Source organism: Pagrus major, chromosome 20, assembly GCF_040436345.1.
Source record: "Pagrus major chromosome 20, Pma_NU_1.0".
In the NCBI taxonomy this organism is placed as follows: Eukaryota; Metazoa; Chordata; class Actinopteri; order Spariformes; family Sparidae; genus Pagrus; species Pagrus major.
In genome coordinates, this window is record NC_133234.1 from 10,930,794 (window position 1) to 10,945,797 (window position 15,004).

At 42.6% G+C, this 15,004-nt stretch overlaps 1 protein-coding gene across 1 annotated transcript in view; it reads right to left on the minus strand.

Moving 5' to 3' along the window:
* trrap (transformation/transcription domain-associated protein) overlaps positions 1-15,004 on the minus strand; it is an 80,580-nt gene that overhangs the window by 35,229 nt on the left and 30,347 nt on the right. The window contains exons 40-52 of the mRNA XM_073489480.1: positions 13,446-13,604; positions 12,913-13,056; positions 11,751-11,861; positions 10,752-10,898; positions 8,832-9,045; positions 8,465-8,593; positions 7,489-7,638; positions 5,429-5,628; positions 4,895-5,016; positions 2,886-3,099; positions 2,505-2,684; positions 2,054-2,200; positions 1,532-1,651 (exon numbers count right to left, since the gene is read on the minus strand). Coding sequence (XP_073345581.1) covers positions 1,532-1,651; positions 2,054-2,200; positions 2,505-2,684; positions 2,886-3,099; positions 4,895-5,016; positions 5,429-5,628; positions 7,489-7,638; positions 8,465-8,593; positions 8,832-9,045; positions 10,752-10,898; positions 11,751-11,861; positions 12,913-13,056; positions 13,446-13,604 — 2,037 coding nt within the window. The remainder of the gene's footprint in view (positions 1-1,531; positions 1,652-2,053; positions 2,201-2,504; positions 2,685-2,885; positions 3,100-4,894; positions 5,017-5,428; positions 5,629-7,488; positions 7,639-8,464; positions 8,594-8,831; positions 9,046-10,751; positions 10,899-11,750; positions 11,862-12,912; positions 13,057-13,445; positions 13,605-15,004) is intronic.

Consider the following 15,004-nt stretch of genomic DNA (forward strand, 5'->3'; position numbering starts at 1 on the left):
ATATAGCATATTGATAAAGGCATTCTGTTGCATGCATGTGATGCAATGTGATGCCTTTTTCCAGTAAGAGAAGTAGGAGGAAACAGGTGAGATTACTGGGAATAATACATTGTTTTCAGCCCGCTTCTGCATTCAGACTACAAGATTTGATATACATGTATGAGCAAATAATCAATATAGGAAAATATTGATGTTATGGAAGTGATTGCAATGATTTAACCCAGTCAATAACTATTTTTCATTTGTATCTTAAACGTATCTTAAAGTGCACTTGGCCGCTCTCTCTCAACGCCTGCAGAACAGACTTTGAGCGTGACCATGGAGTTACTGCTCTGATAATCATGACTGACACACACTCAGAAATAAATGATGTATTGGTAATGAATATAATTTTCACTGCCCGTTGACAGAACGGAATAATTAATGCCTTGATGGTCACTTTAATTAGGCTGGTGGTGGAGAAGGCCAATATGTGAACAGAAGTAAATTCCTTCCTTAGAGGAATATGCTTTTCTATCATTCTCATGTAATAATCAGCCCAGAGATATAAAGCCTGAGCGAGCAGCAGTCATAACCCTATTCCCCCCCATAAATTAATATGGTGTAATGGTGGCATTAAACACAGAGCCGAGCCAGGCATCAGAATAAACATGTGATATATTTGTGACTTCATGCCTGTCACAGGCAGAAAACATCATCATTTTGATGGCATCTTTTTATTGACTGCGTCTTTCAGATGTTTAAGAGCTCAATCACTTCAAATCAAGGCCTTTCAACAAGTCTCAAAATACTCTATATGCATCTGGTTCGTTAAACTCATTATAGCTTTCCTCCTTCAGCTTTCTTGTTTCCATTTTTAGCATAAATGAATCTGTCCTCATTAAGTGGAACTGCACGTTTTGAGACAGAAATGGGATGGCCAAGGTCAGAGTTACAGTCTCCTTGCTAACGTCGTTGATAAGATACAGAAAAGGATAAAGGGAGTGGATGAATGTGTGTGTGTGTGTTTTTGTACAGAATGAAATGAATGAAAAAAAAAAGGCGAAGTCAAGAATACTGGGGATAACAAGTAGAGAGAAGTGTGCTTTGTTTGTTGTTTATGATTTATATTCTGAAAATGACCAAACTGTCATTTTGGATTTTCCAACCAAAGGAACACATTTTAGATTTTATGTACTGGAAAGAGCTGCGCAGTTTGCAAGCTGCGTCATGGCAAGGTAAAACATTTTTCGAAATATGTTGTCAGACTGTAAACGCCATTAGACCGTCATTCCCCTGTCCCGCCCTGCCGGCTTATCCTTACACACAGAGGTCAATTCGCCTCTGTTGCAGCTCTTCTACTACCTCCGCTCCCCTCTTTCTGCCTCTGTAACTTTCATGCAAATGGCAAGGCGGAATAACACAATATTCCCACATTTTGAAGATAAAATAATTTGGTCACTTATATAACCGCATCATACTCAGAAGTTACCTGGCTCTGTGCTCCTCTGCTTGGGGTGTAACTACACAGAGGCCAGTGAGTAATACTTACGTGCTGCTGCCTGTCAGAGAGGATCTTCCAGAGGCGAGGGAAGAGCTGAACCCAGGTCCTCTCGGCCAGCGGAGTGGAGATGTGACAAAGCTGGACCAGAGCGTTCAGAAGAGCCCCCGTCTAACACAAAGCAGAGAAAGATGACAGCTGCTGACTCAGCAAGGCAATAGTGTTCTTAATCCTTGTCTTCGGGACTCAAGAGCACTGCTGATTTACTATTCTACTGGGCGGTTAATTGTATTTGACTGATGTCCCTGGTAATAATCAGTTCCTGATTTTATAGCTAGAATAAAAATCAGCAGGATCATGGATCATAAAAATCTTCTGCACACTATAGATGAGGGAAAATATGTTCAAAGTTAAACATCAGAAAGGCTGCTTTCTCTAATATTGTCAGTAGTAACCTCTGGGTAATTAGGGTCATTTTGAAAACTCCTCATAATGGTTAGATATATCACTCTCCTCAGCTCACTCTGAACTGAAGGACAGAATATATGCTTGTTTCAGGAGGACCAACCTTACCTTGACCTCCCGTAGAGAGTCGAGGAACTTGTCATGGCGGTTCGTAAGCATGTGAAGTTGGTTGCCTGCATCTCTCTCGGCCTGCTCTTTACTCTTGGGGATGGCCGTCTGGTCACCTGGAGCTAACTCTATGTCTATCTCCACATCCTGCCAGAGAAGAGAAGAAAATAATCATCTCCTGGGAGAGCTTTGACATTTAGTCTTCACGTTGGACACAAAGGAAAGAAGACAAATTTTTGAAAGGGGACATTAACCATCAACAGCTGAAAGTAATGGGTGGCAAATGAGAGCAGTCTTTAATTTTAAAAGAGGGAGCAAGGAAGAAAAGCTTTAATCTTGTCTGCGTACCACAGTATGCAACGTTCCTAATGGGATAATGTGCTAAATTATGTGAGAAAGCATGTCTCATGACACATTGTATTGTGTGTGTGGGTCTGTTTGTGTGTCCCACCTCCTCCTTGGTCTCACTGTTCTCCCTCTCACGCGGCTCCTGCTTGACATGCGTTGCCATGGCGAAGGCGGCGCGGTCATGGCTGTCGGCCAGGTTGATGACGTTTGTGATAGACGGCAGCATGGATCCCTGGCAGCTGGTGCCGATGATGGTGTTTCGCTCGCACACTGCCAGCAGCAGCTAACAAGCACACACACACAAGTACAAAACGTGATCAGTGACAGTAAATGAGTGACAGGCATCTCAAAAGGCTAGCTGAAAGTGGAGGGGGGAAAAAGACAAAAGAAAGACGTGTTTTATGCGTCAACAATACAATCTTTTTAATGCCGGATAAAAGGCTTAAGAGGCTCGCTGAAAGATCAGAGGCAGCACTCTGTTTACCTCTATGCACTGTTTGATCCAGAAGTGGCTGCCCATGGCCTCCCAGTTCTGAGAGCAGCAGATGTAGAGCAGCCTCTCATAGACACGGCGCTTCATGGAGGCGTCGAACACCTCAAAGAACTTGGCTCTGATTAGTGGCTGAGTGCAGCGAAGCCCTGAGAGGAAGGCTGGCTCCAACTTGGATGTGATGTCACTTCCTGAGAGGCTCTCATCCCTGTGTAATATGATAGACAAAACAATTATTTCAGTGTTTGCACGCTGCATTATTCATAAGGGCAGAAAACAAGCGTTTTGTCGATAATAAAAAATTTAATTCACTTAGAACATCTGCTGGATCTGAAAGCAGTCACGGCAATGATGTACGAGTCAAAACTACTGTGAGACAACTGTGAAAAACAAGTTACAATATCAAACAACAATAAAGAACACACTGAAGTAACAGGAGCAACTGTACCCTGCGATGATTCCACATTTATGAAGCTTATCATATTCAGTTCTGATGCTGATTCAACTTTGTTTGAAAGCCGTAATCTGTGTTAGTGTCAAATACTCGTGTTCCTTGACAGACTTGAGTATAAGAAATTCTCTATGTTAATTCTATGCCTAAGCTTCTCTTATTTTGTAACTTTTATGCAGCTTCAACTGCACTGACAACAAACAAAGCGGCACTAATGGCAGTGTCATGTGAAGAGGATAGAGGTGATGCATGCCAATACTCGCTTAAACTGGCACAACACTTGCAGAATGTTTGAAACATTCTTTATGTTTTTTATGACTTTTACTTCATCTTTATATTAGTAAATATCATTACAATGTGTTTCTGAGCAAGGAAGGGAATTTTCATGCAGAATATCTTCATGTGCAGCAATCAAACAATACTAATAAAGGATATTTACAGACCAATTTTGGGGGGTATTTCGGTATAACTGTAGACATAATTATTACTGCTAATACAATCTAATCAAGCTTGCTTGGGATAAAAGGTGATGTTTGCAAACAGGTAGGTAGGATTCCAAACATATTACAAACACAGAAGGTAGTCTTATAGCAATATCCAAACGCAACATGGCATGTTTAAACAGCCGTGTCATTCAGTCATGGGGATCACTGATGCATGAGGAGATGGCAGTTTACACTGAATATTGTGCAAAATTGAAGTAGTTTTGACGTGGAGAAAGCAGTAATAGTAAAGCACTAATGGTCACGCATTAAATAAAAAAAGCCATCATTTCTACATCATCCGGCTGCACTTAATGGGCCTCATGGGTGTGATTCACATAAGAGAAGGAGAGAGGGAAGGTGGGATAGAAGTAACAACAAAGGCGAGGCTACCACAGCTGCATATTGCACCATTCTCTTATTCACATATTGTTCTGGCACAGCTGCTTTGTCATTCCATTATCATTACTTGCTGTCCATCATGGCTTTACGGCTCATTTTTAAACCTTCTGACATGTGGAGCAGATGTGGCGGAGAGATGCAGGGTACATTTGGCTGATTAAATGTGTTTGTGTGTAAGACAGGAAGACAAAGAGTGCCATGGTTTGATGAATAGCGGTCACTAAGACAGTCTCTCCCCTCTGGCCTCCACCTGCTGTGTGTCCTGTCACGAGTCCTGACACGACTGTAGCCCTGTGAAAGACCCTGGCACATTATCCATCTCTATCACTACCTGCTGTCTTTCTGACCTCTCCTGCACGATGCCACACTTCTATTCCCCAACCTTTTCCACCTACAGTTTCCATTTCTATTATTACATTTTTTAGCTTCCACTTACCATCAACTTATTGTAACCATTTCCATCTCTCTACCTTTACCTCCTTTCTTAAAAATGATGAAGGGTACACTTCTTCATCATCATTTTCCTTCGCTCCTTGACCCAACCTCCCGTGTCTTTCCCCCACCTCAAACCCCCGACCTTAACCCCCCTCTTGTTAAGATGGATGCAAGGGCGGCATCGGCGTCGGGTGGCACGGCCATTTGGCCATGTGATGAATGGCAGTAATTACCTGTAGACGTAATTAACGAGGTCCAAGAACTGGGCGTTTAACTCAAGTTCATCGGGAAAACGCTTCTCTATGTAGGTCATCATCTTCACCAGCAAGATGGACTTCTCGCGCAGGTTGGGCATCTGGAGAGAGGTAGCGGTTAGAGAGGAGAGATAACAGAAAGAGACAGAGGACAAGGAGAGGGGAGAAAATAAAAAACGCAGATAATCTTTTTTTTCTTGTATCCACATCTCTCTGTCCACCTCAGCCCTTTACAGCTTGCTCTCTTTCTACAGCTTAAAAGACAATAAAGACCAAAGACACCTCTGTGGGTATTATGCTAATATCGACCTCGCTAGGTTTAGAAAAATGTGCTTTGCTTGTTGTTTGTCCAAAGGTTTCATGCCTTGTAAAATCTCCTTTGCTGAATCAGTACTCTGATTCACACCTAATATTATCAAAGAAATAATGCGATTATCTGCTGAATCATGCATTTCTATTTGTTTCCATGCATTATATTTGTAGAAACTGTCTCAGCGAGAAAAGCCTTCTCACCTGATTGGCGGCCATGGGAGAATTGTTTTTCACCCACTCTTCGACAATTTTGACCACAGCACGGAGGATTTTGGGGTCAGGTGACTTCTCGATTAGCGAAGTGAGGATGACCTGGATGAAGTTCTTCCTCATCTCCATGCTCATGACGGACAGTCGAGTCTTCACCAGGTCGAGACTCAGCATTACTAGCTCGCTGGTCACTGTGAGAGGAGAGACACCAACAGTCAGAAGCAGGACTGAGACAAACTAGCTACCAAGAAACACATTATTATCAAGTTAAGGATAAATACCAGTAGGAAGTATTTGTTGACGTTCGTTTTTGTTTTTGCACAAATACTGAAGTTGAGCTTGTCAATATTAACCAAGGAAGCAAAACCACCGCATTATTCTTAAATCTAAGCGCTCTAAGATAAAAAGTCTTGCCTTGTGTCCTAGTTTAGAACACATTTATACTCAGATCACCAATTCAGCATTTTGCTATGCGAGTCATGCTCTAGTTTTTTTATATAGTGATAGCAGTAAAAATACAACTAAACAGTTTCAATACAATCAGGATGGAACTACTTCAGTTAAGCTTATTAGATTAGCGAGACATGAACAATCTTGAGAGGCAAAGGCCTTTCTGGTCAGACAGCCTTTGGTCTTAGTGACTATAACTGCGCCTAGTGGAGGGTAAATGTCTGTGTTTCCCGATATAGTCATTAGGGGCCCATTTAAAGCACTGATAGCATCTTACAGCCATTACCTCCCATCTGAGGAGTAGCCACAGGAATTATGTACTGCCTGACTTCTTTAAACCTGGTGGAGCCAGGCTCAGAGAAGAAAGTGAACAGGGAACTGTGATGAATTTTGTAATAGTCACGAGAAAGCTAAACAACTTAAATAGCAACACTTAAACTTGTGAACCTCTTCTCTCTACCCTCACTGTCATACAAGGCAAGTTGTCAAGCATCAAACAGTGAGTCCCCTATCAAACCAAAAGCAAAACGGCACAAGGTGACCATCTGTTTGCTTTCTCCTGTGAGAGACTAAGAGACAAAACAGGGTGGGAACTACCCTGTGAAACATTCCCTGTGAAACCAGACTATCTGAAGAGTGGATCTCCCCTCACCAAGTCAGCTATTGAGAACACAGCTGTGGCAATTGATATAGAACCTTTGATACGGTCTTTGTATGGAGCCAGGTACTGCTGAGATACACTGGATATCTGAGCTCTAACTGAGTCTGAGGAAGGTCACTATGTGAGTGTGCCTGTGTATGACTGGCCTCACACACAGTCCACCCCTTGTTGGATCAGGATTGGGGAAGGTACGCACACTAGCATTCCTGATAACGTTAGCCAGCTGAAACTACAGCCCTGCAGAATAACTGAAATGGCAGTTGATGTCTGGTGGAATATCCGAGCTCTAATTGTGTCTCAGGTGCCGTGAACTCAAGAACTGGGTTAAATAATTGAGGCATACTGGGATTTATGGGGTAGTGAGGCAGGTCTGACTGTGGAATCAGTGACTTACTGCCAGTAGACGCAATTTTTATGAATGTGTTACGGCTGGTGTGGAGACATGGGTGTTTGCTCGGTTTTAAATTCATGCTAGAGTGTGTAATTCATTGGTGCTTAATTGCTGGTTTTGCCGACCAGCCAACCATTGTCCCTCTTAAAGAGTGTAAGATTTAGCCACCTGTCAAATTCATACTCCTGCTAACTGTGACTGCCATTGGCTAGTTATCTCAGTTAGCCACGCAGCCAGCAGTTCAGACTGGGAGCTTGGGAGCGTGCTAACTTTGGTAGCTATCTCTGCAACACAGTACATAGACATTAGAATGTCAAAACAATCTTTTTTTATATAATTTTAAAATGTTTTCAACAAAAATAGGTTGTTAGTTGTAGTTTTAGTGTTTTTAGCAGTCACAATCTCTTTTATATTGGAAGTGGACTGACTCACTCAAATTCAAAGCTATACATATATACTGTATGTTATTTATACATTTGTATATGATCACTCTCTATGCTGTTATATAAGGTATATATTTTCCGACGGAATTCACATCTGTTTGTGTACCTGTGTTGGTTTCGGTGACCCCTGGGTTGGCCTGCTGGGGGCTCAGGTGTTCCCGCACCATCTTCTGCAGTGAACGCATGAACACTGAGATGAGGCGGTCGATGTAGCTGGCATTGTAGCTGCAGGCCGACTTCAGGATCATCAGTGTTCCTGGAAGAAAAATGTAGGGGAAGGAGGATGATGGTAGGAAAGGGAAATACAATAATCTGATGAGAAACCCTGACGTCTGTGGGGCAAGGTAACAAACACACACGCACACACACCTGCAGTCAGTCTGTGTTCATTCACACGGCATGACAAGGACTTTTTGTTTTTTAGGGAATCTAACAAAAGTTCCAGTGTCACAGAGACAGAGATGGATATGAGTAATGTCCCCCTCTGCTGTTGCTCCCTGGAGTGGAGACAAATGTTAAAATGTCACCCCCCATCATATCAGGTCTCTGCGACAGCAGGATACCTAAAGCTTTTTTATTGACCACAACTGCCATTTTTCGAAACCTTATCAAATAGCATTACCTTTATACTCCAATAGTCACATTGTGGGCCTTTATTTGGAAACCTACTGTACATTCCAAATAGAAGAGAGATAAATCAAATAACTTCCCCTTGGAATAAGCTTTGATGTATACCTTATCCATAAACACTCTGACATCTGGGCGGATAACAGTAATGTTCATAAAGGGATGGTGGCTGAAAGCAGCAATCCTTCCCGAGACAACCTTTCCCAAACCACTGGACTGTGGCCTCTGTTTAAACAGACCAGATGTTAGCCCTAGCAGCACAACTCATCGGCTTACATTTTAACGACCCACTCATTGACTTAATTGCTAAAAGTGACTGAGGTAGCTTGGTTTTGTATGGAAAAGAATGCAAGTGAGTAAAATATTTGAAAAAAGACAGGGTTTATGAGCAACAAAGTGAAAGTAACAGAGCGCAAGTGGGTAGAAAGGGAGAACTAAAGAGCTAAAGGTCTTACCAAAGAGCTGTGTGGGGTTAGTGTTGCTTGTGGCTTTCTCATAGTTGGTGAGTCCCTCATAGATGACCTTGCCCACAGCAGCATACAGACACTCCAATTCCTCATACTTAGATGCGACTGTTGACGTGCCTGGAGGGAGAGAGCAGTGTTTGCTTCAGACAAGGAAAAGCTGAGAATCTAAATCAATGCTTTGCTTTCAGCACATGGCATGATGAGCATCAATCAACAGAGAAATGCTCCAAATATTTTGGCACGTCTTCAATGAACACATAAGGGAGTTAGCAATTCCTCAGACAACTCAGATATGCAGTGCTTTCCAAGGACTACATTCCAGTTAGAATTAAGGCATTAGGCACTGGAAACTTACTGGGTTCAGTGGGGAAGATGCTCATGAGGCGAGAAAGGAGAGAATGGACAGCGCGAAGGACTTTGGTGTTGCCGCAGGTCATGCACGCAGCGATGCCCCGCTGGAGGGGTTTAAAATGGGCCAGGATGGCTGGGGACTGCAGCACTGTCAGGAGGAAGCAGAGAATCTCCAGTCCAGTGCAGATGTTAGAGATGTTAGCCTGAGCCGGCTGTTCCTGAGAGGACAATAAAGAGAAGCAGAAGAGAGGGAGAGATAATAAAATGAAATATTTACCAATCATTATAATTCTTAAAGTATGTGATCCCTGCGTCCAGGAAAATATCCAGGCTCATTTTTTTAAATCATGAGTATACAACCCAAAACAAAGCAAGAAAAAACGTAGTGCAAATTCATCGGCAGATGCATTAATCATTTAGGTTTTTATTCCATATGAATTCCAACTCAGAAATCAATATTCTACACACAGAGGTAATTCTCACACAAAAGAACCGAGGCACTCTGATTGCTGCTAAACTAAAGATCAATGGCCAACATCGGGTCCTAATTTTGTCTAAATTGCAATCAAGGTTTACAACGTTGGCAGGGCCAAGAGGATAATCTGGGACAGATCCATGGCACTAATCTTGGCTAATGAACAAGGTGACTCTTGTGATAAGGCTCCTGGTAGATATTAGGGTAGTATTGATTTGGCACTGTATTAACAGGATGGGACCTCTGGAGCAATGCAGATAGGGCACACGCATTTATGTTCAAGAGCGTGGGATTGTGTGCGTGGCTCCTCCTCATTTACCCTCTCACACCCCTCCTCCTGACTCTTAATCACTGCCATGGCAGTACAATGGGATGATAAAAGGTAATCCGATTTAGAGCATTGTTCATTAGTCTGAGTGAGATGGCTGGGCAGGTAGAGCATGCTCCCGGGGGGACGGGGGCCTGTGTATGTGCATCTGCATAAGGCCTGCAGAAAGCCTTGTTTGTCAGACCATCCCCATGGGATGTAGAGGGGCTGATTGGGACTGGGTATGTGTGTGTATTTGTGCGTATGTGTAGGCAGAAAGAAGGCCGATGCAGTGATCCCCAAAAGGGAACAAGGGAAGTACGTGACAATTGTCAGCACATGGTGATAACCTTGTCTGAACAGTGGCGCTGAATCAGACCAGAGAGATGAGAGTGGAGCAACAGATAAAAGGGGAGAGAAAGAAGAGAGGCTGCGATAAGGAGCTGAAAAGAAAAGAGGAGATGAGAGGAGGAAGTGGTGGAAAGGGAGAGATGCAGAGAGGCATAGTGGGGCGATACAGAAGGCAAGGCTGAGGAGTTTAGGATGAAGAAGGAGGGGGGAGGAGGGTTGAACGGGAAGGCACAGGCCAACCCGGATAGACCCCTGTTATCTCACCACTGTCATTATTTTGTCATTATGGGGGTTGGCGCCTCACTTCATGTATTACTGATAACGGACAAAGGACTAGGAGACGTTAGAGCAAACACTAAGACAGAGCTTAAACAGGGACAGGGAAACTTTGGCAGTCGGCAGAGACGCATTAGTTATCCTTTGCCGTTTGCTGTTTACTGCTCGGAGCTGTGCAAACAACAAACATGAACATTTTGCATTTCATTCAAAAGGGTTTGTCTAAAACATTGTTGATGACATACAACTTTAATCCGTGACATGCTCAAATAAATAATTTTGGGGGGATTTTAAAGAACAACAACAGTCTCCATTAAATACATAAGAAAAGATTAGACAGACACTTTCAGAAAGTTAATTTTCATCAATGGAAAATCCAAGAAAAAGCCATTACAAGTAATCTCTGGGAAATGCAGTGCGTAAATACAGCACAACAACAGACACAAGCATGGATGTGGCCATATAAAACATAATGGCGGTCTAATAAGTCATTCTAAAAGCATATGCCATCTTACCACTGTCATAAGCAGCTTGTCAAACCACTGTAGCTTGAGTTCGGCACGAGGCCACATGTCAGGCCTGAGGGCAGACTTCATCAGGCTAACACAGCGACGGGACAGCAGCTCCCCCGGAGACCCAGCCACATTGGTGCTGTCGTTCACCTAGAAATGAGATTAGAGGATGGTTGGGATCATTATCAGTGACAATGGGTCTTCATCTTCAATATCACAATGGTGTCCTGATGATGTGTGAAATCACAGAGGGCAAGAAGAGACAAGGACTGGCACCATATGTTGTAATTTCATTCATGCAGCGAGAGGTCAACAATAGCACAACCAGTCAATCAGGAAGATCAACACAAGCCCTCAAGTTGACAAACATCCACTATGTGGAAAAATCCTTAGCAAGACAACAAATCCTTATCAGCTCTAGGTGAAGTGTGCTTCGGTCGGTGATCTCTAGGACCGGTGAAAAGATATGATTTTTCAACTGGGATCAATTTAGCATCACACCACACTGTTATCAAGTGGAATACAAAGAAAAGATTATGTTTCTTTAGACTGTTCTGTGAGCAGTGAGCGATCCCCAGCAGTCATACAGAAGCTTATATTCAACAGAGATGGTTGGATGAACAGTGAGAATGAAGCTTGGCCCAAAAAAGAAAGTAAGAAAAGTCAAGGTGGGTGAATTCTCAACAGTCTATTTCAGGCTTGTGACCAAGGTCATCACTGCCACTAGACCAAGGGACGAATGTGTGAGGAGACACAAAGGACTGTGTGTGTGCGCGTGTGTGTGTGTTTGTGGAGAATTGTTTAGGACAGCCACCAGGTGTGTCCTTCCTTCACCACCGAGGGGTTAGGACAGTTGTGTCCTACCTGGCAGGCGCTATGGATGGCAGAACTGTACCTGGTGTGTGTGTGTGTGTGTGTGTGTGTGTGTGTGTGAGAGAGAGAGACAGAAAGAGAATTGGAGTACTGAGTGTGTATGTGTGGCAGTAATTGTGGGCTTTTTACCTGGCATGCAATCCTGATGAGGAAGTTGACCACTGTGTCCGTATGTTGTTTCTCAACAGGCTTGGTGAGCATGGTCTCAGTACCTGGCATGGACTGGCTGCGGCCGAACACCTATACACACACACACACACACACACACACATTATAATTATTATTATGTCAGCTTTTTTTTTTTAATACAGAGGATAAAATGATTCTATAAAAAAAGACTAATTAAAGTTTTAAGTCACTAAGACAACAAATGTACTTTATAATAAAACTCACAATGTCAGGTTTTTGCCTGCGCTGCTTATAGTGAAAAGAAGGCTGCAACTATGATTTTCTGATAATTATCCTGGCAACTTTCAGAGCAATTAACATTTCTGTGGCTCAAGCAGAAACAATTACTGTTGCCTTTTCTTTTGACATCAGATAAAAGGAGTTTGAAATAACACCGTCAATAAGAATGCAGTTATTAAAACTTAAGCTGGTGTGACGTATAAAAGGGATATTTAACATATCATAATCATAATGCAGTTGTGTTGGGTTAAATTTTAGTGCAGGGCTATTAACACTACAACGCTATAGATGGTGTGGAGATTAGTGGTGATTAATAATGAATATACTTTCCGAATACTGAAATTCATAAGTGAAGTATTATTATACAATAGGTTGTCAAGTCTACAACACACAGATACTAAAATAACAAGGTTATGTTGACCGACAATTTCTAAGTTTTTAAAATGGCCTTTTAAAAGAATATATCAGAGGTTGACCATAGTGATTCAGCAACTTAGATTTAGATGTTGAACAGGCACAACAAAGACATCTCATCCAGTTTTGAGACTGCAGAAACAACAGATCACAGTGGGATTCCCGATGAAATAGATGTGAGGCTGCTATGCTGTTGTAAGAAACAATGGATTAAGACAACAACAACAACAACCATGCTGTCATCTTCTGTTGATAATTTTTGTCTCGGAGATATGTTAAATGTCTGTTTGATCACTCAGAGTAGTGTGGAACACAGGGACAGCCAGCGGAGAGTAGGTAAGAGGATTCAACAGTTATAGTGAAGAATGTATAATTAACTACTGTAAAGCCAAGCCTGGCTAAGGTGACTGGCCACAGAGACTCACAGCAACATTCTGCTGCCCCCTGAGTGCTGATGGATTGAGCTCACCGTGGAAGCAGCTCCAGTTGCTGTGCGGAACCTCTTGACGTCTTGTCCAGCAGCAGCAGCCGCAGCTTCCAGAGACAGTCCTCTTTTCACAGCAGCGGCACTAGTCCCTTCACCGCCAGCGCCTACTTCAGCCTCAGACTCCGGCTGCCACAGCAAAGAGAGGGACAGACAGGAGAGGAAATGAGTTCATCAGTAAACATAATAACAGTTTATATAATTTTAACAAGTGTATATCTTTTCAAGGTTTCTATCCAGCTCCTACAGGATTATGGGTCATGAGTATTTATGGAATGTGACTAGGAGAATGTTTTAATCTCTATGATAAATGGCATTTTCTTGTGAACTAATAACCATCTCCAGACAGCAGCAGTGATCCATAAACAATGTGGGAACAAAACTGTTTGTGTTAGTCACAAACTGATATGGTTGCCCACATTTTGGGTCATTGAAAACTGTGTGTAGTTCCAACAGCCTCTCTCCCTGGATTTTGTAGTTATATTGTATGTGTATTTTTTACCAGTCCATGAGCAAACCTGCTGGTCTTTGATCCTCTGTAACTCCCATTTGATGACCACCTCAGCCAGATCGACAGCCAGCTTCCTTTGCTCTATGGTTACACTGGGGGTGAAGCCCAGACGCTGCATTGCACTGATCATGTGCTGCACCAGGTGGTGGCGCACAGGGTAGTACACCTGGAAAAAGATTGCAGTAAGTAAACACTTCAGTGATTCAATATCTTGAATATCTATTTCATGAAGCTAAAACACATGCCACAGTGTCAGTTTGGACTTTTCTGCATTTTCACCAATGGCAGATGGTCACTAATGCAAATGGCAGAGTTTTGAAGAAACAGAAGTAAACATGATAACAATGATAGCAAATAAGACTGAACAGATGACAGAGCAGTTTGTAAAGAACCCAAACATCAACATAAAATGCCATTGTCACTTGGGGCCTGTTTTGCATCCTGTATTTGGACATCTCACTACCTGGGCTGCCACTCTTTCCAAAACCAGATGCAAGTGTCCAAGTATGGAGAAGTGGGATACGAGTGATACATTTTGTAGGATCATAAACTTATACACAATCCTGTTTTGCATGAGAGGGAACACCAGAAAACATTCTTCACACACAAAAACTCTGCTCCATGAATTTAGTAAGATCCCAAAAAAGTGATGTAAAGTTAAACATGCAAGTTTGTCATATTAATTTCACATTGGTTTTGATATCAAGTCCGTTACTGGTTTGTTGACAACAGATGAGGAGAACCTCGGCCTTGCCTCAACTTCATGTTGTAATGAAAGTATCATATCATACAACAGTATCATCGCATAATACATCAGGCTGGCTTCCATTGCCTGAGCAACCATCTCAAACAATTTTGGAAGTGACCTTTTGTTGGGTGCATCCATTTTATTGTGTTATTCTTTCCCAACAAGACCCTGCTTGGTTGAATGCCTAAAATTTAGAGGTTTCCAGTCAACAAAGAGCCCCATAACTCCTTACAACCCTGCCTTGCCTCGCTTCAACACCATCTTGCTGCAAAAATCCAGTCTGCTGATAGAGCATCATTATCATCAGTGCTGACAAAAATAAAAAGTGAATGAAAGGCAACTGCATGTAATGCAATTTTTTTTTCGACACTGCTTAAACCTTGCTCTTGATTCTGGTTGATAACGCATGCGAAGTTAAACGGGGTGCTCAATCACTTTGAGACACCAAGTCAGAAGTGGCAAACTCTGAAGTCCTATTCCCACTTAGTCTCAAGGACATGATGACACACTTAGCCCCAAGAATTCACACTCTCAAGCGTCACACTCAAGAGTCACTTAGCTTCATCGCAAACTGAACTGGGACTCACAGACGCACGCAGACAAAAGAGCAAGAGATGAGATGTCTATCTGAGGGCTGTTGCCAGTGTCAAAGAATATTAAAGCTTCTCACTTTGAGGGTAATTATAGCCGATAGAGCAGGGCTTCACAGCCCCTTAATGACAGAGTGGCTAAGCCCTGTCCATCACGTGTGCACACAGACAAACACGCACACAATCTCTATTTCTTTATCAAACACACACACACACACACACACACAC